This window comes from Megascapheus bottae, chromosome 3 (assembly GCF_031878675.1).
Source record: "Megascapheus bottae isolate mThoBot1 chromosome 3, mThoBot2.hap1, whole genome shotgun sequence".
In the NCBI taxonomy this organism is placed as follows: domain Eukaryota; kingdom Metazoa; phylum Chordata; class Mammalia; order Rodentia; family Geomyidae; genus Megascapheus; species Megascapheus bottae.
Window position 1 is genome coordinate 64059232 of NC_143511.1, and position 27919 is coordinate 64087150.

A 27919-nucleotide genomic window follows, 5' to 3' on the forward strand; every position below is an offset into this window, starting at 1 on the left:
AACTGATTCCTAGCATAATGGCCTTCATTTAAAAGAGCTAGATAAGTATTTTTTTTAATGAATTAAGAGGTTAAATTCTATCATTTCAGTATACATAAAATAAGAACTAAAATCTAAGATATCTTATAGTTTATAACGCAACAGTCATAGATAAGTTTAAGGAAAAAAACAACTAATATAGCTACAATTTTATATTTTACATCTCTCATGTATTTTCATACAAATCTCATTAGGAAGATGGTACCATTAACCACATACTAGACATGAAGAAAGAACAACAAAGTTAAATGGCTTGCTCAAGGCAGGAATCAAATCTAGGCTCTCTAGTTTTGGTACTGAGAACCTTCTATAAACAAATCTCTACCAAACCTCTACTAAATAATCAAACCTCTAGTAAAATATTTAAAGGTATATGAGATAGTTTATTCTGTGATAATACTTGAAATTATACTCTCAAGTTGTATAATAATTTTTAGAGATAAAAATAAAAAATTTAAAGTCTAATTTGGATTGTTTAAATTTGCACTGCTTAAAATTTTCAAATATTAAATCACTGTATTTAACATCTCTACAAAGGTAATAAAAATTTAGTATCTATAATAGTTAAAGGGCTTACATGTTTATTAACACTATAAATATCTGAAAAATCGAAGAAAGCGTAATTGTTCTTGGAAATGGTCTAGCTGTACATGCCATTGGAAATGCATAGTAAGAGCAAAATTCTGGGTCATGTATACATCCTCCTCATGTTTTTACTAGATAAAATCACAAAGAAACAGCAGTAATAACAGCAATCCTTTTCCCTGACTTCAGTTGTATTTTCCATGATGCAAAGACTAAACTCAATGAAGAAGTTAGCAGTTAACATCTTATAAAATACAATCATTTCGCCCCAGAGATTGATTTTCAAGCATTAGCTACCAGTCAACCACCTAAGTGGTATTTCTACATGGATATACAATAATAGTCAGTTACACCACACTGTATTGTGAAAAGAAATAAATATCTGTCAAATACTTCAACCAACAAATATTACTTTCCTTACCCAAGACTGAAATGTTCAAACAATTATTTAAATTCAATTTTGTATTTCAAAAAGTAAAATAAATACTTACAATACATCCTTAAAGTCTCCAAAAACATACATATGCCTAAAGCTGTCGATAGCTATTACGGGACAATCTGCTGGAGTTTTCTGTATATGCAGAAGAGGATGTCTAAATTTGTCACAATCTGCATGTAAAAAGTTTATTGTACCTTTGGAAGAAGCAGAAATTTGGGAAGTACATTAGAATTTCCTTGTCTATATTAACATTATAAAATCACAAAAATAAAATAAACAAAAACCACCAACATTCTTCAGAGTAATATAGATCAGATAAAACTACAACCTAAATGGTATATCAGTTAAAAGAGATTTTAGCTTAAAAGATTTTAGTTCTCAAGGCAGAATATAATTTCTTTGGAAATTACAATAGAACTCAAATTCAAATGCTATAGTGGATTTATTTTCATGGGTAATCATATGTTCTGCACAATACCCACATTCTGCTTTGGCCAGACTACCTTCATTCTAGCTTCCTTCTAAATGACTGAAATGGAAATCGGTTGGCTGATTCTGATTGACTTGCTTCCCTAGCAAAAGAGGGAAGCTGTTAATGCCTCACATTCCAGAGACAAATTCTCAGTTAATCACTACAAAAAATAATAAACATGAATTTCTGAGAATGTGTACAAGAGAAGGTGTCACATAGGCATTAAGATGCTGGGAGAAAGTGCCCTAACTTCATGACCTTACTTGTTATGACTATTTCTCTCTAAAACAGGCATACAGAAAGTAAGCAATAAGCAAGCAAACAACAACAAAAAAAAGCCCTCCCACTTCTTTGTAACATATCATCCATTGTCTTCTCACCCCAATACATGAAATGTTAAAATTCCCATTAAACTTTTAGCCCAAATATGTTTATGTGGATGTGAATGTGATGGAGGAGAGAGGGAGGGAAAAGCAGAGCAAGGAAGAGTGAAAATAAACACCTTAACCTGTCTACCTTTTTCACTTATTAATTGCCGGGCCACTTCATTCTGGAATAAGTCTAAACTTTCCGTATCGTCTTTCATGTGGAAGAGTATGAGAAAAGGCAGTCCTTCTTCTGTCAATTCCTGCAGAGAAGAATTCACTAAGAATTTATTGCCCTCTCCATTCAGTTCTTGTTGTGTTTCAGGAAGGAACAACTGAGTACCCAACCCATGTAATGCCATAGGTGAACAATCCCACCCAGGAAGAAAAGGGTTAATGGTATAAGTGTATTAGCCTTACAGAAGAATAAATCCACTCTTCTCTCCACCCCAGGCACTCTAGCACATACCTCTCCATTTTCAAATGTTATTTCTCGGACAAGTGGAACACATTTATCTTGAATCCAATTGTAAGTCAGGTCAAAATTTGTCATAGATCCCAGATATACCATGTCTGGAGCAGACCGCTATTCAATAAAAACAGAAAAAATTAAGCAAATCTAATCTGTACTGGCAAACCCATAAACTTCACAGAAGGTATTTAAAAAAAAAACATAAAAAAATGAAACATAAGGAAAAAAAACAAAGACAGTAGAAAAAAAAAGTTAACTGTGATTAGGAGGAGCTTGATATTTCAGCTTGTGATATATAAGCCCGTCTTTCCTTATATTTAAAACAATTAACTATTAGAATCTTAACCAAGAGCAGGCAGGAATATGAATAAAGGCTAAATTAAACTATTCCTTCTAACTGAAAATAAGAACATTTGGACAGTGAAAAAACTTGGAAAATGACAAGATGCTATATAGATCTCAAATATTACCTACTTAGACTTGTTTCTGTATTTACTAGTAATCACTATTTAGGGGGTGGGCCTGTAATAGGAACTTTCTACATGTTAATTCACTTAGTACTCCCAATGATGCTACATTGCAAGTCCTATTACTATCATCCTTTATTTTTACTAATGATAAAAACTGAAGCACAGAGAAGCTAAGAAACTTTCCCATGGTACTATACCTAGAAGGTGACAGGTCTAACAGGCAAAGTCAGGCACTGCAGCAAGAGAGCCTGTGCTACTAGGGATCACATCACATTGGGAGACACCACTGAATTTGGAAAATCTAGAGATGATGATACTTTGTAAATTACTATTAAGGAAATGCACATGTGGAAAACACAGGCAGATACCCATCTGCCGGATCTGAATATGGATTAATAGTTATCTCCCTAAGAGTACATGTCCTGGAAGATTGGTCTTATATAGTGATAGGGAAAGTGGTAAAACTTTTAACAGGCAGAAAGTGAGGGAAGGGAATTAAGTCACTGTAGACATTGCCCTTAGTTTATGACAGTGAGCTGTCATAAAAACAGCAAGACTGGCTGTCCTCTCATATCTATTTTCTTACCTTGCTATGGGACCCCTTCTGGACATAGATTTTTCTCCCTGCCCCTCCACCATTTTGTAACACAATAAAAAAGGCCACCCCTCATGACAGGCTAAACAGGCTACTTTGGATTTTTAGCCTCCAAGTTATGAAGTAAAAAGGCTTCTTTTTCTTTGTGAAGTTTGTAACCTGAGGAATTGTATTACAGCAACAGAAACTGAGTTACATAGGAACAAGAAATGAACTTTCTAAACAAACAACAGCAATGATAATTTATTTTCCATAAAAATTTAGTGTCAAAACACTGAGAACAACATTAAAGTTACAACTATCAGTTTAAAAAAAATAGGCATAGATTTCTATTATGCATGGTCAATTTGTAATGGTATTTAGGATAACACTATGATTTTTGCCTCTTAGTTGTAGCTACCAGCATCTGATCTAAAGCAGCTACTTCTAATTTAGACTCATTTAAACCATCTTAGCCAAGGGTTATCGCAACTTAGCAGTTCCTTATTATCTAGAAAGATAAGGTTAAATTATACCCCCAGGAAATATACAGGGGATCTCTAATCCCAGTTCTGCAGCTAAATTCCTGTGTACTTTAGGCTTCTATGGTTCCATCTTTGCCTTGAAATATTTGGATTAGCATAAAATGGTGTTTCAAAGTTCTATGACTTCACAAACATTAAATCAAAATTACATTCATACATTTAAGTAACCTATTTTTTATACACTAGGAAACAGCAACTTACCCCTGGTGGTTTGTAGATTATATTGTCTCCGCTATATCTTTCTGGTTTTGAAATATCCCTAACAGGAAGGAAAAAAATAGTAATAATGGCTTTTTTTTAAAACAGAAAAACACTAGAGCAATACATCTAAAAGTCAAAGCAGAGTTAGCCATCTATTTTTAAATGTATGATATAAAGATTGAAATATATACTACTCCATCATCTTTCCCACTGCAAGACTATGCAGTAACAAGAAAAGTACGTACTTAGATAGGCACTCTATTCTAATGGGTACTAAGAGGTATGCATTTGAAAGGAAAATTTTATTCTGCTATTTTTGTGACTAGCATTTTATTCATTCAACCGGCAGTGTTAGCATTAAGGCTACTCTGACCTCAGACTATTTTCCAACTATGGGCTGAGGATACTAATTTGATCACTCTAATAAAATATAATATTCTCTTATAAGACAGAATTCTCTTCTACTGGTTTCTAAAAACAAAAACAGACTGAAATAACCTCCATCCTGAAAACAGTTCCATTACAAAATTTTAAAAATTTGTCTATTTGTTTTTGTGTCCAGTACAGTATCTAGTATGTAAATATTTGATGCGGCACAGTAAACATTTATCCAGCATAATAAATATTTGATGAAATAATTCTACAGCAATTTTTTTTTTTTTGCCAGTCCTGGGCTTGAGCTCAGGGCCTGAGCACTGTCCTTAGACTTTCTCAAGGCTAGAGCTCTACCACTTGAGCCTCAGCACTACTTCCAGCTTCCTGTGGTACCCAGGAATCAAACCTAGGTCTTTGTGCATGGTAGGCAAGCACTCTACCACTAAGCCAAACTCTCAGCCCTCTTCAGCAAATTTTTAAGTCCAATGGATAACTCTTTCTTTCTCTTGATAATCTGTAGATTTGATGAACAACAATTTATTAGAAGTTTCTCACTAGAGTAGTCCAAGAAAAAGGAAAAAAGAGTTGCTAACATAAGCTGCTAGTGGGAGCAGAACCAACCAACCATTTACTACAGGCTTCCTTCATATCAGGAATAGTGTTGGCACTGGAAGTGAAATAGTGAGTCAACTAACAAGACATTCAATCTCATGGTGAGGAAACACAGACCAAGGACACACGATTTTAAAAGAAGAAAGAGAGTTATGAAGAGTGACAACTTGAATGACAGTAATACTGCTTTCCATAAGGTTAGTAGACAAGGACTTCTTGATGCAATGACTTTTGGGCAGTAGTTCCAGGTATGAGTGCACCAAGTGCAAAGGGTCTACAGCACAAGTGAGCCAGCTCCATTTGAGAAGTAGCAGCAAAATTGTCTGAGTAGCTAGAGAGAAGTGATATGAGAAGCCCAAGGTGGGGAAAGATCCCCCATCTACTTGATTTTTTGAAAATTCGTTGGTAATGCTCCCAGGAAAGCACATATATACACTTGCACAATATATGATCTACAAATGAGGTGAAATGCGAAGAAAACTATCATAAATAAGAGAGGATACACTGTGCCAGAAATCCAGGCTTTACTCAAGATAGCTACTGCAACTAAGTTCAATAGTTATGGGTCAAAAACAAAAGAGAAAGATACTTGATGAAGCAAAGAATGGTTGAAATAAGAGTGAAAAAAGAAAAGAAAAAGATTAGAAACTCAAGGAGAAAAGAAGCAGAAGGATTCAATGTAAAGTGAATGTTGACACAACAAAGAAAAGGAAAGAGCAGGTGAAGGTTACATCCAGGAAAACTGAGGATTAAAACTGGAAAAAAAAGTCTCTGGATTTAGTGGGAGACAAATTTCATCAGAGAGACAGAAATGAAGTCTGCTTCTGAGAGGCTAAGGATTTTTACCAGTAAAAGTTTGAGAAAATCTTAAACTAATCTTTGAAAAGAAAAAGAGATCATCTTCAGAAAATGCCTAAATACAAGAATTTAACAATTCAGCCCAGCTACCCACTGGCATGGTCTCAATGAACATACTTACCCAAATGCAGATAGGAAGGCACAGTCATCATGTAAAATACTCGCTACTCTTTCAAAAACTCTATAATTGTCTGAACCCTTTTGCTCAAAATATCCAATTATATTTCTTTTGCTGCGCTGTAAAATAAAAGATTTAATAATTTTGCAAACGTATATATTTCTACAAGCATATTATTCCATTTACCTCTGTTCTAGTACACAAACAACTCCAGCTGTTGTTCAGTTAGGTCCAATTGAAGTGTAATTATGAAGGCATGTTAAGCTTTTAATACCTACTCTGAAAGACTACAATGAGTTGAAAAACAGCACTGATAATAAAATTTAACTATAAAAATTTCCTTCTAGGGCCGGGAGTTTGGCCTAGTGGTAGAGTGCTTGCCTAGCATGCACGAAGACCCGGGTTCGATTCCTTGGTACCACATACTTAGAAAAAGCCAGAAGTGGTGCTGAGGCTCAAGTGGTAGAGTTCTAGCTTTGAGAAAAATCCAAGGACAGAGCTCAGGCCTTTAGCCCAGGACTGGCAAAAAAAAAAAAAAAAAAAAAAAAAAAATTCCTTCTAGCATTTGATTTAAAAATTTCAAGAAATATAATCAAAGATAACCTTTTCTTAAATAAGATGACATTCTAAAATGTGCTAAATAAAACAGTTCATTAACTAATAATCCTGCTAGCACAGACTCATCTCTGTGTCTTCCACATTTCTAGATATCTTAACTCTGACCACTCTCAACTTAGGCTATTTCCAGGGTTGTGTTTAGGAATATCAGTGACTGTGATAAAGCCCATATTCAATTGTTCTTGCTTTTGTCATATGCTCTTTTCTTTTCTTTTTTTGCCAGTCTTGGGCTTGAGTTCAGGGCCTGAGCACTGTCCTTGGGGTTTCTCAAGGCTAGAGCTCTATCACTTGAGCCACAGCACCACTCCCAGCTTTTTTTTCCTATGTATGTGGCACCGAGGAATTGAACCTGAGTCTTCCTGCATGCTAGGCAAGCACTCTACCACTAGGCCAAACTCCCAGCCCTCATGCTATTTTTTAACTATTCAGTATACAAGGAAAATTGATTTAAGAAAGGTATTTCTGAGTACACTAAAAGTTTGACACAGCTGATAAGGTAATTAAAACAGATCATCTAAAGAGTTTCACTAAGAAAAATATGGAAACCTTGGATTACATGTTTGACTTTAACTTCTGTTTATAAATTAGGTTTCCCTTTCCCCTAAATGAATTCAAACCAATGCAAATTTACTGTATACTAAATATTTTATCCAAAAATTTAATGTTGGCCCTTCCCTTGAGACCTAACAAGAAATATCTAAATATGTACATTATAATAAGCTATATAGAATATACAGACTACAGAAATGTACAGACTATCCAGATTCTTTGTTTATATTAAGACATGTTCATCTTAAACAAGTAATGCTCATTTGATCTGCTCAGAGTTAACTTACGTCAAGATTGGTGATTTCTTCTAGACTCTGAATTTCTTGAATGGGGTTACTTTTCTGTTGCCTGATGTAATCTGCAAGTGCTTTCACTGAGCGCTGACCCCTGTATTCTCTCTTCATCATCATCCCATTACGAAATAACTTGAGGGTTGGGTATTTGCTTATCCTGTATCTCTGGGCAATATCAGCTAGAAGAATTTTTAAAAACAATTAACCTTACTTTCTACTCAGGGTGAACACATGAGCCCAAACAGTTATAAACTTTACAATTTTTCGTGAGTTTTTTTATTTTTATTTTTGCCATTCTTTTTCAGTCAGAGAAAGAAAAAAAAATACTGTTGTAACTTGAGCTTGGTCTGATATTATATTAGTCCAGGCTCAACTCACATTGCCTGTATTTGAACCCCAAACTTGCTACTTACTTTCTGTGCAACCTTCTAACTTACATAGACTGTTTATACCCTAGTTCTTCATCTAATATAATAAGAATAATAATTTCTGTAACATAATTTATTTTATAAATTAAACAATTAAACGAAAAAATTAAACGAAAAAATGTTCAACATCTCTGATCATCAGGAAAATGCAAATCAACATCTTGAGAAACTAAAGGGATATAGCTCAATGGGTCAGTGCTTACCTTGCATATGTAGAATTTTTTTTAGCTACAATGAGGTATCACCTCCAGTTGTGTTAGGAATATCACCAAAAAGATTTAATTTTTTTTTTGGTTGGTCATGGGACTTGAACTCTGGGCCTACACTGTCCCTGAGCTCTTTAGCTCAAGGCTAACACTCTACCACTTGAGCCACAGTGTCACTCTCAGTTTTTGGAGATAAGAGTCTCACAAACTTTTTGTGCCTGGGATGGCTTTGAGCCTCGATCCTCAGATTTCAGTTTCCTGAGTGGCTAATATTACAGGTGTGAGCCATCGGTGCCCAGTTAGAAGCAGTAGTATCTTTTCTATGGTTTTGATAAATGAACACAGATCCCTCTGTATGCTAGGCAAGCACTCTACCACCAACCTACACCCCCAACTTAGTATGAACTTTTAATGTGCTCCCTCTTTTAAAATCTTTACCATGATACCTCCTGCTAATCACTTAATGACAATAAGTATGAATATTTAAAGAAAAATGGAAACATTCTCATGAAAATATACTTAACAAAAACTATCACTGAAAGAAATAGAAAACAGCCTTAAAATTATTAAGGAAGCTAAATTGGTAATTCAAAGCTTCTCTATAAGGAAAATCTCATTCTTAGACACCTTCCCTAGAAGGTTTTACCAAGCATATGAAGAGGCCAGAAAGGTCAAGTTTACTCAAATTACTGCAGAGAATACAAAAACCAACTATAACCTTTTCCAACAAGCTTTATGGTCAACATATCACTTTTGAGAAATCTGAAAGGCATTTATGAGAAAAAGAAGTATATGTTAATCTTATAAACGCAAAAGCAAAACTGCAAAGGAAAGTATTAAAATTAATTTATCACTATGAATCAAAGATAATACTTCATAATCAAGCCAGATTTTGTTTAGCACTCCAGGTTCACTGTATTTGAAAGCCAATTAATATAATGAACATTAGAAATTTTCTACAACCTCAAAATTAACAGAAAAATATTTGTTAACATTTTACATCTATTCCTGCTTAAATACTTAGCAGACCAAGAGAAATGGACGAGAACTTCCTTAAGCTGATAGAGAATATTTAGTACGAAACAACTTGATAGTTAAACATGCAAAGCTCTATAGCTGCTATCACCATGTAGGGCATGGTGGCTCACATCTGTAATCCTAGCTACTCAGGAGGCTGAGATCTGAAGATCTTGGTTCAAAAGCCATCCCGGGCACTGAAGTCTGTGAGAGTCTTAGCTACAATGAACCACCAGAAAACTGCAAGTGGCACTGTGGCTCAAGGGGTAGGACAGTAGCCTTGAGCTGACGAGCTCAGGAACAATGCCCAGGCCCAAGTTCAAGTCCCATGACCAACCAAAAAAAAAAAAAAAAGAAAGAAAGATGTCCATGATACCTCTTTCTATGTAACGCTATAGTTTTAAATATAAAAAGAAAAGGAAAAAGAAGTATATACATACACCAAAAAATGAGAATGTCAATACTGGCAAACAATATTATTAGGGTCACTAAAAAAAGAGAATCTATAGAAGAATTTCCACTTCCAAGTAAGATGTCATAAGTAGTAAAAATCTCGGGCACCAATGGCTCATGCCTGCAATCCTAGCTACTCAGGAAGCTGAGATCTGAGGATTGTGATTCAAAATCAGACCAATCAAGTACCCATGAGATTCTTATCTCCAATTAAGCACAAAAAAAAAATCTAGAAATGGACCTGTGACTCAAGTAGTTGAGCGCTGCCTTGAACAAAAGAAGCGAAGGGACAGCAACCTGGCCACAAGTTCATGAGATGCTCAGGACCAGTTCACATAATAAAATAAAATAAAATAACATCTTAAAAGATAACAAAGCCAGTTGTGATGGCTCACGCCTGTAGTCCTAGCTACTCAGGGAGATCTGAAGATCACAGTTCAAAGCCAGCCCAAGCACTAAAGTCCATGAGATGCTTATTTCCAGTTAGCCACTAGAAAACCGGAAGTGGCGCTCTGGCTCCAGGGGTAGGGTGGCAGCCTTGAGCTGAAGAGCTCAGGGACAGTGCCTAGGCCCAGAGTTCAAACCCCATCACCAAAAAAAAAAAAAAAAGAAAAAAAGCAAGATATCAGAAGTGTGTGAGGGATGGTGGCTCTTACTCTATAATCATAGCAACTCCAGAGGCTAAGATCAGATGATTGGGATTCCAAGTCAACCTAGGGAGAAAAGACCATAAGTCTCCATGTCAGCAAAATGCCAGGCTAGAGGAATGGCTTTAGTCTGGTAGATGACTGAGTGAACGCCAGCAGTGGGCAAGTAAACCAAATGAGAACATTATGCCTTGAGTGCAAGCTTCAGTACTGGCACCAAAAATAAGATGCCAGAAATGAACTGAAACCCCAGAAAGGGAAGGACCAATCTTAGAAGAATAAAGATCATCGATTATTTTCTTTCCTGAACTTAAATTTGTAAGTGCAGATTTACTGTTAAGAATTGTATCTGTAAACAGACAATACATTGGAAATGAACCTTACAACTTGGGAGGGGTCTGGGGAGGGAAAGTGGGAGAAAAACATAGGAAGGGGTAACAATGTTCAAGAAGTAATGTATTCACTACCTGAGGAATGTAACTGTAAGCCCTCTCTCTCTCTATATATATATCACACTGATAATTTTTTTTTAAAAATTATATCTGTAAAAGCAGGAAGATGTCAGTGAAGCTTTTCATAGTTACCTCAACTGGGCATTGCAGAGTTAGAGGACCTTGAAATACAAAGCTAGTTTCCCAAAGGACATTTACTAAGATGTATTGAATTCTAGGGTAACATAGGAAGCTGAAAACTGTGGTGGAGGGGGGAACAGATGGGGAACAAAAGGACAATAAAATCTTCTCTGGCCATATGGTACTGCCTTGTGGAAAGAGCCTACAACTCTGCTTGAGGGCCATAGACTGTCAAACCACTTGCAAGATTTTGAAGTTACACAGGCCAAGAAACATCCAGATATCAGAGACCATGAATTCTCAAGACAAAGTAAAAGAAGTAGCTGGGTGCTGGTGTCTCACGCCTGTAGTCCTAGCTACTCAGGAGGCTGAGATCTGAGGACTGCAGTTCAAAGCCAGTCCAGGTATGAAAGACTAGGAGACACTTCTAATCTCCAATTAACTACTGGAAAATGGGAAGAGGCACTGTGGCTCAGAGTGGTAGAGTTCTAGCCTTGAGCTGAAGAGCTCATGGACAACGTCTAGACACAGAGTTCAGGCCCCACAACCAACCAAAAAAAGGAAGGAAAGAAGGGAGGGAGGGAGATCAATAATCATATTCAAGTTAAAGAATCAGCTAAAAAAGGAGGTTAAAGATGCCATCCAATTTATGAAATACAGATAGCCAACAAATAAGCACATGGTCAGTTATAATCAGAAAGCTACAGATTGAATTATCTTATAACATTTTGTCCACTGTAAAGTCAGGGGTCAGAAGTTTGGCCTAGTTCTAGAGTGCTTGCCTAGCATGAACAAAGATCCAGGTTCAATTACTAGGTACCACATACACAGAAAAAGCTGGAAGTGGTTCTGTGGCTCAAGTGGTAGAGCTCTAACCTTGAGAAAGGACATTGCTCAGGCTCTCAGCTCAAGTCCAGGACTTGCAATAAAATAAATAAAACACCTAAGTACTATGAAGATATAATAGTGCTGTATCAGCGTAGCTGATGCCTAAAACAGCAAGAAACTGAGGCTTTTTTTTTTTCCAGTTACCAAAGGATTTGGCAGAAACAGTTTAAGAGGAAAGGACTAGTTTAGTCCTGTTTTCCATTTGTGGCCTAAAGATCAGTATAAAAATAAGACACCTAAATGTACTGCTAAAGATATATAATGCATTAAACTTTCTAAAACTGGTAAATTACTACTACACACAGTAAGAAAGTTCTATGCTAAAAACAAAGATACACAAACATAAAGTGGGAGTAGAATAAAGCTAGAGAAGACAAATCTTAAATGATAAGTCAACAGTTTGAATTTAACCATTTTGATCTGCTTATGACAAACATCCAGAGTTACAGGGTCAAGCTTTCAAAATGTTCACCTGGCAGTAGCAGAGAACCAGGAATGCAATTAGTAAACTACTATAATAATCCTCACACAAAGAACAAGAGTCTGCTTACATATTTAAGCATTAAAACTTTTAGGTTACTTTAAAGTTCTCGTTATGGAACAACAACAAAAAAATCAGAGTCAACGGTTTTATTTTCAAACAACATTATGGCAGTAAGCATGCAGCATATGAGGTGGCTTTTATTAATTAAGAAGCAAAAACTTTAAAATTACATAGATCAATAATCTCAGACATAAAGGTGACTTTTTATAAGCTTTAGCCAAAAGTTATTTTAAGATAATTACAATGTGACATTTTGACAATGTAACAAAGAATGACTTAGGGGTATATAATAAGTGGGGTTTTTCTATTAACTGAAGAGATCAAATGTTAAAATGCATGTCAGAGGAATTATAAATTTCAGAAGGTTAACAACTCCCTGATTGAAAAATTAGCATGTGCTTTTTTTTGGTCGGTCATGGGGCTTGGACCAGGTCTGTGTGCTGTCCCTGAGCTCTTCAGCTAAAGACTACCACAGCCCTACTGTGGAGCCACAGCTGCCACTTTCGGTTTTCTAGTGGAGATAAGAGTCTCACGATCTTAAGTACCCAGGCTGGCTTCGAGCCGAGATCTTCAGAGCTCAGCCTCCTGAGTAGCTAGAATTACATGTGCAAGCCACTGTACCTGGCTAGTATGTACTTTTGCTTCAGCAGACACTTCCTTTTCCTTGACGGGTCCTTCCTACATGCCTCACTAATGCCCGGTAGAGTTTCAAATGAGGAAAGTGAGTCACATTCCTGTCTTATCAACGGCCTCCCTCTGCCATGATTACCCATGGCAATTACGAAGGGGCAGACGATTTCAACAGCACAGTCTTACGGATCCTCTCTTTCCTCAAAAAGAACTGTTGTTGTTGTTGGTGTAGTTCTTCCTACTCTCAAAGCCATGCCCCCAAACCAAACAAAAACACCCATCCAACAAAATCTAAACAAAAAATTTCAAATGAGCCAGGGAGTTTACTCAAAACTCAGGTTTAACCTATCATCCAGATTCAGTTTTATACCTATGAGCTCTTTGTTTTATATTTTTTTTGTTCTTGTTTGTTTTTGTGTTAGGTTCAGGGCCTAGATGTTGTCCCTGACCTTTTTGCTCAAAGCTAGCATTCCACCACTTAAGCCGATTTTCTGGTTGAGGTAAAACTCTTACAAACTTTCTTGTCTGGGCTACCTCTGAAAAGTGATTTTCAGATCTTAGCCTCCTGAGTAGCTAGCGCTACAGGCATAGACTACCAATACCCAGCTATTTTTTCTTTCTTTTTTTTTCCTGCCAGACCTGGGGCTTGAACTCAGGGCCTGAGCATTGTCTTTGGGCTTTCTTAAGGCTAGAGCCCTACCATTTGAGCCAAAGTACCACTTCCAGCTTTTTCTATGTATGTGGTACCAAGGAATTGAACCCAGGATCTTCATGCATGCTAGACAAGCACTTTATCACTAGGCCAAACTTCCTGACCCTATTTTCTTTCTCTTAATGCAGCATTTAGGTAAAACTCATCTAAAGGCTTGTTAATTTCCAGCAAAGAATGTTCAAGTTGAATTGGAAGACCATCAGGTAAGAGTAATTTAAGGATACAGAAATATACTCTACCAAATTCACAGACAGCAACCATCTATGAAAAATGCTAGTGGGAATCTGAAAGTTCTACACTGACCAACAAAGAGCCTATCTCTTGCTTAGTGCCATGCAGCCAGTAACCACTGGAGGTCAGCAGAGAACCTGCTCCCACTGGGGGTAAACTGATGGAATCTCCTAGATTCAAGGCAACCCAAAGTTTCAGAGAAATGAATTCTACAACAAACTCTCCAAATGAGGAGAATGTAGATAAGATTGTCATGTTCCACATTCGAACTGGTTTGTGTGTATGTGTGTGTATATACGTGCATGCATGCATGCACCTATGTTATGTGAAGAAACTGTAGGAAAAAAAGCAATTATGAAGAAGAAGAAGAAGAAGAAGAAGAAGAAGAAGAAGAACAACAACAACAACAACAACAACAACAACAACAACAACAAGAATCAGAATCAGAATCATCATTCAATCATCACCAAGGAAAACCACTAGTAAAATTTTGGCTCATCGCTTGCTGACTTTGAGTAAAAGCTACTTAACTATCAGTGACATATTTCAACTGACAAAAAAAAAAAAAAAAAAAAAAGCTGGCCAGGAGTTTGGCCTAGTGGTAAGAGTGCTTGCCTAGCGTGCATGAAGACCCGGGTTCAATTCCTTGGTACCACATACATAGAAAAAAAAAAAAAAGCTAGAAGTGGTGCTGTGGTTCAAGTGGCAGAATACTAGCCTTGAGAAAAGCCCAAGGACAGTGCTCAGGCTCTGAGTTTAAGCCCCGTGACTAGCAAAACAAAAAAAAAAAAAAGTTAACTCTGATGCTAACCCAAGAGGAAATTGCTAGTTTAGGTCCTTGAAAAATGAGTTTCATCATCTTGAAAGAAACTTCTAAGAACAGAGTAATGCTTTTTTTAATTAAAGAATTTATTAATGTTGATTTTTACATCATATTTTAAATGACAAGTTTAACAAACAAGTGTTCAAGGAGGGAATCTCTATTTACAATCAAAGTAATGCTTTTTAATCAAGAGAATTACCAACATGCTTAATGATAGTATAGCGTCAGTATTATGCAGAAAAACATAAAAACTGTTAGAAAATGATGCACAAGAGCCAATCTTAGAACATGAAGCAGTTATAGGATTGTCTGACTCTATTTCTAGGGCCTCCTACATGACATTAGGCACACACTTGGGACTGAATGAATACCACTATATAATTCAAGGAACTGTAGAAGTCCTAAGTGAAATAATATATGTAGAAGCATGCCTTTATGGATACAAGATCTCAATGAACAGGTTTTTTCTCAGGTACTATGACCAGAAATTTACAGGGCTTTAAGAAATAATATGATGGCATTGAATGAGAGGTCTATGTGAAGTGGTAAGTCAGAAGCAAGACAGACACAATGAAGTATTAGAAGACAGGATACACACCAAATAGGTGATTAATAAGAAAGAGACATATGAAGGCAGAACGGTATCTAGGCTGATTCTAAGGCTACCTTCTACCTTTGCTTAGCAACCTTTTTATAAATCTTTGGCCTAATAAAAAAGCTACATTTGACTGGAAAGAATTGTATGAGGAAATACAGACCATAAAAAGTAAAAAATTTGGGCCAGGAATTTGGGCCTACTGGTAGAGTGTTTGCCTAGCATGCACGAAGACCTTGGTTCGATTCCTCGGTACCACATACATAGAAAAAAGCCAGAAATGGTGCTGAGGCTCAAGTGGCAGAGCTCTAGCCTTGAGAAAGTCCAAGGACAGTGCTCAGGCCCTGAACCCAAGCCTAGGACTGGCAAAAAAAAAAAAAAAGTGAAAAAAAAAGTAATTTGCATAAATTAAAACTGTCAAAATAGAAACGCCTATAAATGCTTCATAATATTGTTAGAATTTAAAGGATATGGTGATCTTAAACTGACATGTTGAACTGAAAACCTTAACAACTTCTTAACAATAGTAATTAAAACAAAACTTGTTCGAAGAAACTCCAGTATATATAAGCCAAATATAAAAAAGAATTTCTATACACGAGCAACAGAAACTACAAATTAAATGTTTTAAATGGCCATTTGTAATAACATCAAAGAGAAATACATTTTGAAACACATAAAAATGCAAATCCTGATCCAAAACAACAGATAGTAGGGGTCTGGTGGCTCATACTCAGAAGGCTGAGTAGCCAGCCTGGTAGTAAGGTCTTTGAAACTGTTAAAAACTAAAAAAAAGTTAAGGTGTGGCTCAAGTAGTATAGCACTAGCCTTAAGCAAAAAAACTCAGGGACAGTGCCTAGGCACTCAGTTCAAGCCACAAGAGCCACACAAAAAAGCAAAACAAGGGCCTGGAGTAGAGTGCTTGACTAACATGCAGGAAGACCTGGTTCAATTCCTCAACACCACATACACAGAAAAAAGTTGGAAGTGGTGCTGCGGCTCAAGTGGTAGAACTCCAGCCTTGAGAAAGTCCAAAGTCAGTGCTCAAAACCTGAGCTCAAGCCCAGGACTGGCAAAAAAAAAAGAAAAGAAAAGAAAAGCAAAACAAAACTCCCACCAGATAAGCCCCAAATCAGGAATGCTCTCAATTATCTGATTAACAATCCTCAAAATCATCAAGATTCTGATAAATAATGAGAGATCAAGAAATGATAAGCAATAACTAAAGAGGATAGAGCAACTAAATGCAATGTCCCAGAACAGAAAAACAGTTACTATGGGATCAGTTAATAAAATTTGGAGAGCATGCAGATTTAAATTGTTTCTTACTTCTGACAATGTAGTATAGTGATGCAAGATATAAAAAAGTAATAGAAGGTATACAGTTCAAGAAAACTCAATTCTGAAAAGTAAGAAAATTAAATATATAATTTACAACAGTATCAGCAATAAGAATACAAGATAAATCTGATATAAATAGGCAGCATACAGTCAAACATTATTCCCCTGCAGCTCTTAAAAATTTTTAGTACTTTCAGGTTTTGTACTGGACTTTTTCACAATAAAATATATTCTTCAAAAGCCACCCAAAAAAAGTTGTAGTCAAATGCTTCCAGATTTCAAAACTTACTACCAAGTTTTCAAAACTACCTCAACTGTTTCAAAACAATGTGGTACTGACTTAAAATACACAGGAACAGAATACCTCAAGAATTAACTCTCATCCAGATGCCCTACTGCAGATGAATGGATACAGAAAATGTGGTATATACATACAATGAATTCTACATAGCCAACAGACAAGATAAAATAATGGCATTTGCAGGAAAGTGGATGAATTTAGAGCGAATCATGTTGAGTCAGACCAAAGGAACAAAAGGCACATGGTATCCTTAATATGTGGCTATTAGATCCAAACAGTACAAGAGCGAGAACTCAATATTTACGTACCCAATAGGACATGGTACTGGAAATATAAAAACTACATAGACATAAGAAGTTATGACTCTCTAGACATGTTTTACTACATAGATTAATATGTATATATGACATACAAACCCTCAGCCTGGTTTTAATTATGTTCTAAAATCTAAGTGCCATTGATTGTATATAGAGATTCCTTCTTGAATACTTGTTTGTTAAATACATCATTTGAAATATGATGTAAAAATCAATGTTAATAAATTCTTTAATAATAAAAAAAAGAAATAACTCTCACTTCAACAAGGATGCCAAGATCATTCAAGAAGAAAGGACAGTCTCCTCAACAAAGTATTTGGAATGTTCAACATATGGAACAATGTAGTTTGGCCCTTACCTTACCCATATACAAAGATAACTCAAAATGGACCAAACATTTTTTGCAAATCATGATAAAGGATTAATATGTAGAATATATAAAGAATTTCTACCATTTGGCAACCAAAAACTGGTAAGTAGAAGAACTTCAATAAATATCATCATGAATTATTAGGAAAATACAAAAACAACAAAAATCACCTCATATTCATTAAGATAGCTACTAAAGAAAAACAAATCAGAAAATAAGTGTTGGAAAATATGTGGATAAAGTGGAATGGCACAGACACTGTGGAAGACCAGTATCTATCAGTTCTTCAAAATGTCATAAATAGTGAAATTGCTAAATCATATGGCAGTTCTATTTGGTTACATAGACAAAAGAACTGAAAACAAGGTTTCAAGGAAATATCTACACATCCATGTTCATAGCAAAGGCAAGTGTCCATCAGTAGATGATATGATAAATGAATTATACCCAGTAGTTCTATTACCTCTACTCTTGCATTCCAGTTTCAGTAAATGCAGCCTGAAAATATTTTTTAAAAAATCCACAAAATAGGGGCCAGCAGTTTGGCCTAGTGGTAGAATGCTTGCCTAGCATGCACAAAGACCTGGGTTCGATTCCTCAGTACCACATACATAGAAAAAAGCTGGAAGTAGTGCTATGGCTCAAGTGGTAGAGCTCTGGACTTGAGTAAAGTCCAAGGACAGAGTTCAAGCCCAGGACTGGCAAAAAACAAAAACAAAAACAAAAAAAACTCCACAAAATAAAGTTTTTAAGTTTTAAATTGAGCACTATTTTGAGTATTGTGATAAAACTTTACTACTTCCTAACTTTATCCTGACCAGGAGTTAGTTCATCCTTTTGTCTCCACAACAAACATATATGCTATCTGCTCATTAGTTACTTATTTGCTGTGTAATCAGATCAATTGCAGGAATACTGCAAGTACTTGTGTTCAAGTAACCCTTGTTTAACTTATTAATGGCTCTAAGTACTAATTCTGCCAATCTTGATAGGCCAAACAAAATAATATGTATGACTATGATATGCACACAATAAAATATTACTCAGCTTTAAAAATTAAGAGAATTCAAGGCTGGGAGTTTGGCCTAATGGTAGAGTGCTTGCCTAGCATGCACAAAGCCCTGGGTTCAATTCCTTAGTACCATATACTCAGAAAAAAACGGAAGTGGTACTGTGGCTCAAGTGGCAGGGCACTGGCCTTGAGCAAAAAGTGTCCAAGGACGGTGCCCAGGCCCCGAGTTCAAGCCCCAGGACTAGCAAAAATAAATAAATAAATAAATAAATAAAAATAAATAAATAGATAAATAAATAAAAATAAATAAATAACAATTCATGGACTGAAAGGCACCTGAATTGTAGCTATTCTTCCATAGAAAGAAAATGATCTGATGACCATTCCCCGCCAATGACTACAAACTTGAGAGCCTAATTTTGGACATGTGCAAGTGCAACACAAGTACAGATTCTAGCTTTCACTATAATATCCAATAAATAAATAATAGAACAATTAGAAAAGGGAGTCCACATCAAACACATGGTGTTCTCTTGTCACTGAAAGGGAGGAGGAAAGATCCAAAGAGTGATGTGGAAATATAGTTTCTGCTTATATTAACAATCTTTTATTGCTCCCTTCCTCCTATCTAGTTATGAATCTTCACAGGCAGAAATATGGTATACAGCTTATAAGACTGTGCAATGATTTGCTGTTAGAAAACTATTTTCTGCCTGGTATAGACTTTACCAGTAAATCCTCAAAATGCCTGTTGAATTGAACAGGAAACACACACACACACACACACACACATGCACGCACACACGCACACACGTCTGTGAACACATCTGGTTAGGAGATCAAGATTCTAATTCCAGTATGACTAATATTGAGCTGCTTAACTAAGCTTTGGTAATGTTGTTAAGCCACTTTATTTCCATTTCATCAGTCAAAGAAGTTAGAATGTTTTGAACATATGTGATAATGCTAATCAACAGCTTTAGTGTAAAGGATAAGAAATCTGTAGAGTTGGTCAACTTACCAATAACTCAATGCAATAGCTTTTAACATTCTATTTTCTAAAAACTGATATGCTTGAGATACAAAGATTAGTCAATTATTTAGTCTCTATTTATAAAAGGAAGCATGAAAAAAGAAAAAAAAGGGTGGGGAGAGCTTAACCCAAACAACTGAGACATTTCCCCCCAAATCGGAACTACCAAATACACTAAATTATGAATAAAGTCCAAGTGTAAGTGGATTATTCAGAAAGAAACACTGCTGTTAGATCACTTGTTCAAGGTAAAAAAATATGTCAGTTATACAGAAAACTATGAGTATTTGTGACAAAAAAAATACTCCATTGGGAAAAGCAAAATCCAATAAACTACATTTTAACTACTCTCAATAATTACACTCAGTGATTACAACTAGTTACATCTGAATGATAGTCTAAGCCAACCTTAGTAAACTGTTTAAAATAACAGAAATACAAAAATGTAGCAGTGTTATTTGCAATCAGATTTTCACATGCTTCTGTTACAAAAATTTGTATTTTCTTCTAAAACAGTTTCATTTTTATTTGCTGATTTTGGCATTTGCATTGGTAGGAAATACTGCTAGCAAAACTTACTACTTGCATACATGAGCTATTGTTTTAATGAAAAAATGTAACAAAAAATAAACCTTTCCCAAATACAAAATGGGAAGCAGCACTAACTGGGAAAATACAAAGATTAAACATTAACAATTTAACCTACTCTCTAGACTTCTGGGGTCTGTACTCCACTTAAAACAGGACATTTAAAAAAAAAAAAGACAAAACAGCATGAGACAATTTCTTATGGAATTACTTACCATGCTGATCACAATCAACTCGGGCAAATACTACTTGATTTTTATCAGGATATTCTTCCTTAATGACATCAGAAGCTTCCTCAAATATTGGGTGCAACATCTGGCTGAAACGACACCTATACAGACAAGTATACCCATTAGAAGTGAACGTCAGAAGTAATAAAATCTTATTTCAGTTCTCACCTATTGATATTTAATATATGAACAACAAACAATATTGTGAAGCAAGAACAGATTTTATCGTATCACTCAGTGGAGAAGACAATTTTGAATTTAAAGACCATAATCTAATTCTAGTATTTGTATCATTAAAACAATTTTGTTTCTTTTACTTAGAATATCTGTCATTGTTAGGAAGCACACAGTAAGAAATCTCTTGCAGAGGCTGTGAAATAAGTTTACAATATCCCTTCCTAGAAAACTATTGAGGTTTGAACATTTATGAAGCAAGTTAACTTATTCTAATTGAGGAGCATAATTTTTAGATTACTATACAATCTCTTAAGTTTATCAAAAATATCAAACCAACTCATTCAGTATTTATCAAATCTCAGACAAGTTAGCATACTAAATAAATAAATTATACTAAAATAATATATATTATATAATCCAAATGTTCTTCCTTGTTAAAAATGGGCTTTTGTCAAGTTCAGAAGCAAGTAATTTAAATTCCTAAACAAAGACTTCCTTTCCATGTTTTTCTCACTCTTTAAAGAGTATAATACTGGAGTTGGGGATTTAGCACTTGCCAGGCAAGTGTGCCATGAGTTCTGTCCTCAGCTCTGGGGGGGAAAAAAAAAGCCATACAGAATACAATGCTCACTTTGGCAGGCAGCACATACATTAAAAATAGGGAATAAATGCTTCAATACCCTGGCACTTGTTACTCTTAATTCTTACTATCCCTTAATCAGGAAAAACTTCACATGGGTCACTGAAGGGACCTAAGAAGAGAAGATAATGAGCACACGCACCAGCTGGGTTAGAATGAACATTTTTCAGATGGAAAAGTATTGAGGGCATGTTAACAAACTCTAATTGTTACTGTTGCTTGCAGATCCCTTGTGCAGCAAGAAATTTACTTGAAGCAAGCCTGTGAATGCTTTAATCCGCATGTGATTAGTTCATACATATTAGCTATAATCCAATAAAAATATTGTAAAGCCTATGAAAGGGTGCATATTGTATTCCTCCTTCCTACTTCTTCTTGTATACATTTCTTCTAGCCTACTCACCTGACTTCCTAAGGAGATGTCCTAGAATTTATCAAGGAGACACTATCTTCAATTTTTTGCTTTCAAGTAGTTCTTTCCTCTTTTAGCATTCTTAAATCTCTCTCATCTGGGATAAGTGGATAGGGTCTGTGGACATCATGGACTATGACTTATTTGACTACATATTCTAAGAAGCATTCAATAGATGTCTATTAAATGAAAAAGTTGATGACTGGAAGAAGCAAAAGAGGTCAGGACCCCAGGCTTATGACTACTTACAATCTGCTGAAAACAGGATAGATGAAGGGCAGGGGTAGGGCTTGGAGTAGGAACTTACAATTTCTTGAAAAATTTGGCTATGGCTTTGTGAAAAATAAGCCAGGCTTCTGGTTTAAGGGTCAATATTCACATCAAGAGCTCCTTCTCTCTGGATTATCCAGTTTGGTGTCCAGAGTGTTTTAGGCACAGGTTCAGGTTATGAAATAAAAGACTGACTTTGTCTTCATATACAAGTACTCTCACACATGTAAATGCAATACACTTATAAAAGTAACACCACTGGGCATAGTGGTGCCTGTATCTCAGCTATATGGGAGGCAGAAACAGAAGGACTAAAGTTGGGGGTCAGCCTGGGCAAAAAAGTTCTGAGATTCTACCACAAGAAGCAAGTTAGGCATGATGGGTCACATTTGTAATAGCATAGCTACTTGGGAGGCAGAGGTAGGAGGATCATAGCCAAAAGGCAAAAGGGCTAGGGGGTGTGGCTCAAGTGGTTAAATGCTTGCCAGCAAATGCAGAGCTGAAAGTTCAAATCATGATGCAAAAAAAAAGTCAAGATCCATTGAAAGAATCTTAGGATCATCTGAACCCAGTCTCAAATCTAGTGTTTAAGTCAATCCTTAACAAATCAACCAAATAGGTAAGCCTTTGCAAAAATGACTTTGGGGGACACTTACTAAGATGACCTAGTAGGAAAAAAACAAACTCTGGATTTAGAAACATACCTGAATTTAAATACTACCACACTATTCTTAGCTATATGACCTTCCTAGCCTCAATTTCCTCAGTCTAAAATGGAAATTACAGCACGTACTTGCAGGGCAATGCTGAGCAATAAAAACACATATGTAGAATCTGTCACATAACAGCATTATTAAGTACCTATTATGGTTAGTACTCTCTATGACATGGCAATACCAGAAAGAACTAAGTCTAGTCTTTCAGACCAGAGTCTTGGTCTTACAGCTAATTATTAACCAAGTTTTCTCAGTTGAATAACAAAGTACTAATTCATTAACAACTCAAGATTTTTTTAGATCTGGCGAATATAACTATAACCCCTCTATACATTAAAATAAAATTTTAAATTTTAAAAAGTGATATTTTTTAGGTAGTATGTTTTCTGAATGTGGATAGTCCACATTTCAATTCAAAATTGCAAAAAAGGTCAGTAATGTGGTTTTTTTTTCTTTTCACAACAAATAAAAACACCTTGAAAACTGCATTCTAGCATTCCTCTCCCATAATCTGTGGTTATAACCTTCGCAAAGAATTTTATTCCTCTCAATTTTTTATTTATAACATGGATTAGACTACAAAACCTTCTACTAAACTTTGAGATTAATATCGATCCTGACTTAGCCATAGAAAATGCTACCATTGTTGCACATTTTACAAACAGTATTTTCTCTGTAAAGCATCCACTTTTAACTAAAATTCTTTAATACTTATATCAACTACATTTAGTAACTATATCATGTCACACTCATTTAAGAGATTCTGATTGTGTAATATGGGCCATGTTATTATGGAAATGCTTGAAAATTAATGTTGAAAGTATAATAATGGAAACTATTTTGTAACACAAAGAACAGAGTAGGAAATCATCGAGAGTATACAATTATGGTGGGGTGAGACTGGAGTGTTATGGGAAATACAGATGCTCCCAAATTTACAATGGGGTTAAATCTCAACCTATTATAAATTTAAAATATTCTAAGTCAAAAATGTATTTATTATGCCTAATCTACCAAGCATCATAACTCAAAAACAAAATCCACAACAGAGTATTGGTTGTTTTGGGCTTGACTAGAAACTCTCTACCACCACCTAGGTAGGAGGAAGGGGAGAAAGAGGAGGAGGGAGAGCGGGAGAAGGAGAAGGCCAAGGGGGGGAGGAGAGGAGGAGGAGGAGAAAGAGGATCATCACCGGCTTAGAAAAATATCAAAATTTAAATTCACTGTGTATCACTTTCATACCACACAAACAAAACAAAAAAAGTAATAAGCTAAATGGCTAAATTGTGGACCACATGTTTAAGAAGGGTTTCTGTTCTGACTTGAAGGGAAGAAACAAGGCAGACTGACCTAGGAAGATGACATAGAGAAAAGGGCATTTAATTTGAGACTTAAAAGACAACTAGCACTGAAACTAAGAAATGGGTAGGAACAAGGAGTGATCCATCAAAGCATGGGAAAAAAATCATGAGTCCAGTGATGAATAGAGCCCAGAATTTCACAGGAGTTAAAAGAATTCTACATACCAAGAAGAATATGGAAGTGAAAAGAAGCAAGAAATATAGCTGAAGAGATGGGAAGGAATCAAATCACAGATCTTCAAGGGCAACATAAAAACAATAAAAAGTAGAGGTTTTCAAGATCCTCAGATCTCAGCCTTCTGAGTAGTTAGGATTACAGGCACGAGCCACTGCACCTGGCTTACCCAATGGAATTCTATGCTTCCATCAGAAAGAATGGCATCGCCTCATTCATAAGGAAATGGAAAGACTTTTAAAAAATCATATTAAGTGAAGTAAGCCAGACCCAAAAGAACACAGGCTCCATAGTTTCCCTCATTTGCAACAATGAGTATATGCCTAGGATCATCCTAGCAGAAGATCAAACTAATTTAAGTGGCTATGTATAGATTACCATATAAAGTGATGGTAATAAAAATGGGGGGAAAAAGGAGAGGTTTTAAGATTGGAGAGTGAGGGAGGGGGTGAAAACAATTTTGTGCCATTGGAAAGAACTCTGTGACTCTGACTAGAGTCACAGAAAGTAAGTTAGAAAACTGTTATAGGAATCTGAAGTAAACTGCCGGACTGCAATAGCACACAGCAAACCTTAAGAATCCAATGGGACAAAAAAAGTCACATAGGACATACGTGGTCTAGCCATAGAAACTTGCCAACATTTTGAAATTTTCTCCAACTAAACTTTTTTTTTCATTTTGGAGGCATTTGAGAACCTCCCACAGCCTTTTCTTTTTTAAATATATTTTTATTGTAATTAATAGAAGGGTTACATGATATTTGCCAGATAAATGGTGCCTTAATTCCCACACATTGATAGCCTTTCACATGTCATGGTCACCATTTCCATTCCCCCCTCCCCACCCCTCATCTTGTTTTCCCCCGTTCCCTATCCAATTTCAGATAACCAAATACAAATATATCCGATATAAACTGTTTCTTTTATCTCTATAACATATCCTGTCTTAGCTCTAGATCCTGAAAATACTAGTAAGATATTATTTGCTTTAAAGTCTGTTTGCTAAAGCAGAAGCAGATTAGAAAAAAAAAAAAGTCAAAACCATGTACAAGTTGAGCAAAACTAACATAAAAACCTAAGTCAGCAGGCACAGAGCTCAAGCCCCACAACCAACAAAAAAATAAAAATAAAAATAAATAAATAAGGCAAGCAAGCAAGCAAGCTTGAAGGTTGAGTGTAGTTATCTGTAATCCAAGCTATTGGACCAGGAATGTGGCCTAGTAGTAGAGTGCTTACCTAACATGCACAAAGCCCTGGGTTCAATTTTTCAGTACTAAATACACAGAAAAAGCCAGAAATGGTGCTGTGGCTCAATTGATAGAGCGCTAGCCTTGGGAGAGCCCAAGAACAGTGTCCATGCCCTGAATTCAAGCCCCAGGACTAGGGGAAAAAAAAAAAAAAAAACAAACCTCTAAGTCAGAAGCAGCCAGGTGCTGCTGGCTCACAACTGTAATCCTAACTACTCCGGAGGCTGAGATCTTAGGATTCCAGTTTAAAGCAAGCCAGGGTACAAAAGTCCGTGAGACTCTTCTTTCCAATTAACTACCAGAAAATCAGAAGTGGCACTATGGCTCAAAGTGGTAGAGTTGAAGAGCTCAGGGATAGCACCCAGGACCTGAGCTCAAGCCCAATGACTGGAAATAATAATAATCTAAATAAGAGTACTGAAATAGTTTCAAATTCTGGAACCTTTTAGACTTCAAATTTTTATATTACAGATATAGACTGATGATTCTCTGTACATATTCCAAAATTATAACAAAAAATCCAATATTTAAAACACTTTTGCCAAAAGATTAAACACAGAGCTCCCCATGACCCAGCAATCCCACTCCTTGGCATTTACCCAAATGTCCAAAAACAAGGGCATACTAAAGCTACTAGCACAACGATGTTCACTGCAGCATTATTTACCATAGCTAAGATATAGAACCAACCCAGAGGCCCCTCGGTATATAAATTGATCAAGAAGATGTGGTACTTATACACAATGGAATTCTATGCTCTCATCAGAAAGAATGACACCACTGTATTCGTAAGGAAATGGAAAGACTTGGAAAAAATCATATTAAGTGAACTAAGCTAGTCCCAAAGGAACACAGGCTCTATGATTTCCCTCATTTGTAATAATTAATACACATTTAGGATTCTCCTAACAGAGGATCACAATAGCTCAAAATCTGTGTACATAAGGTCATACAGGATGAGTCTGAACAAAATGAACTCTAGGTTAATGAAACAAGAGGTTTATCTTTGTGACTGCTGTTCTCAATATACTATGTAAAAGTTATTTCTTTTCTTTTCTTTTTCTTTCCACTTATGGTTAATCTCATGAGGTTACTGTATCTGAATGTATTTACTGGTATGCTATATATACACTTATTTGTTTATTTGAAACAGGAAAGGGAATGGGGAAAACAAGATGACTGGGAAGGGGTGGGGGAGGTCAAGGGGGACAAAAACACGAGAAGGGATATCAAGGTTGGAGAGGTAATGTACCCACTACCTGACAAATGTAACTGTAACCCCTCTATACATTATCCCAATAATGACATACAATTTTAAAAAAAACAACAAAACTTCTGGTCCTAAGCATTTCAGATTAAGAGATATTCTACTTAGAGTAGGAAGAAGAAAGTAGTCTATGGGTACCAAAGAGGACACAATCTGATTCAGAGAGAGTAAAGGCTTCCTGGAAGAAATGTTGTATTATATAAGTTGACAAGTAACAGTTTTCTTTCTAAACTTGCTACACCTAAATTCTACAGTCAAGGGGAATTACTCCAAAACAAAAAACAGCAAAAGCAAGCAACAAACCACTTTTTAAGACAACAACAACAACAATAATAATAATGATTACTTACCAGTCAGCATAAAAATTTACTAAAGCAACATCAGCATTGTCTGAAAATAAAAAATAGAATCAAAGTTATTTGTGACTATAAAATTGTGAAATATTTAAATATGATTTTCATCCTTTTTCGGTTATGAAGGGTTTTTTGTTTGTGGTTTTTTTTCTTTTTGTCAGTTGTGGGACTTGAACTCTGGGCCTAGGCGCTGTCCCTGAGCTCTTCAGCTCAAGGCTATTGCTCTACCACTTGAGCCACAGCGCCACTCAAAGGGTTATTCATTTATTTATTTTGTCGATCATAGGGCTTGAACTCTGGACCTGGGCATTGTCTCTGAGCTCTTCTGCTCCTCGAGCCACAGTGCCACTTCCAGTTTTCTGGAGGTTAACTGGAGATAAAAGTCTCACAGATTTTAGTGCAGTGGCTGGCTTTGAACTACAATCCTCAGATCTCAGCCTCCTGAGCAGCTAGCTCTTGAGTAATTAGGATTACAGGCGTGAGTACCCGGCTTTCAACGGGTTATTTTTTAAATCCACAATAGGCCTAGTGGTAGAATGCACACCTAGCATACATGAATCCCTGGGTTCTGTACCACATACACAGAAAAAGCTAGTGGTGCTGTAGCTCAAGTGGTAGAGCACCAGCCTTGAGAAAGCCCAAGGACAGTGCCCAGGCCCTGATTTTAAGTCCCAAGACTGTTGAAAAAAAAAAATTTATAATAACAATTAAGTTATCTCTGACTCAGAAATCCATCTATATTGCCATTGTTGGCATATACATCCTTATGCTCTCATTA

The 27919-nt window shown here is 36.0% G+C and overlaps 1 protein-coding gene across 1 annotated transcript in view; it reads right to left on the reverse strand.

The window, feature by feature from the left end:
- Positions 1 to 27919, reverse strand: part of Erp44 (endoplasmic reticulum protein 44) — a 61492-nt gene that overhangs the window by 14948 nt on the left and 18625 nt on the right. The window contains exons 3-10 of the mRNA XM_090330333.1: positions 27139 to 27178; positions 20509 to 20624; positions 7580 to 7764; positions 6129 to 6244; positions 4163 to 4220; positions 2370 to 2486; positions 2052 to 2163; positions 1116 to 1257 (exon numbers count right to left, since the gene is read on the reverse strand). Coding sequence (XP_090186459.1) covers positions 1116 to 1257; positions 2052 to 2163; positions 2370 to 2486; positions 4163 to 4220; positions 6129 to 6244; positions 7580 to 7764; positions 20509 to 20624; positions 27139 to 27178 — 886 coding nt within the window. The remainder of the gene's footprint in view (positions 1 to 1115; positions 1258 to 2051; positions 2164 to 2369; positions 2487 to 4162; positions 4221 to 6128; positions 6245 to 7579; positions 7765 to 20508; positions 20625 to 27138; positions 27179 to 27919) is intronic.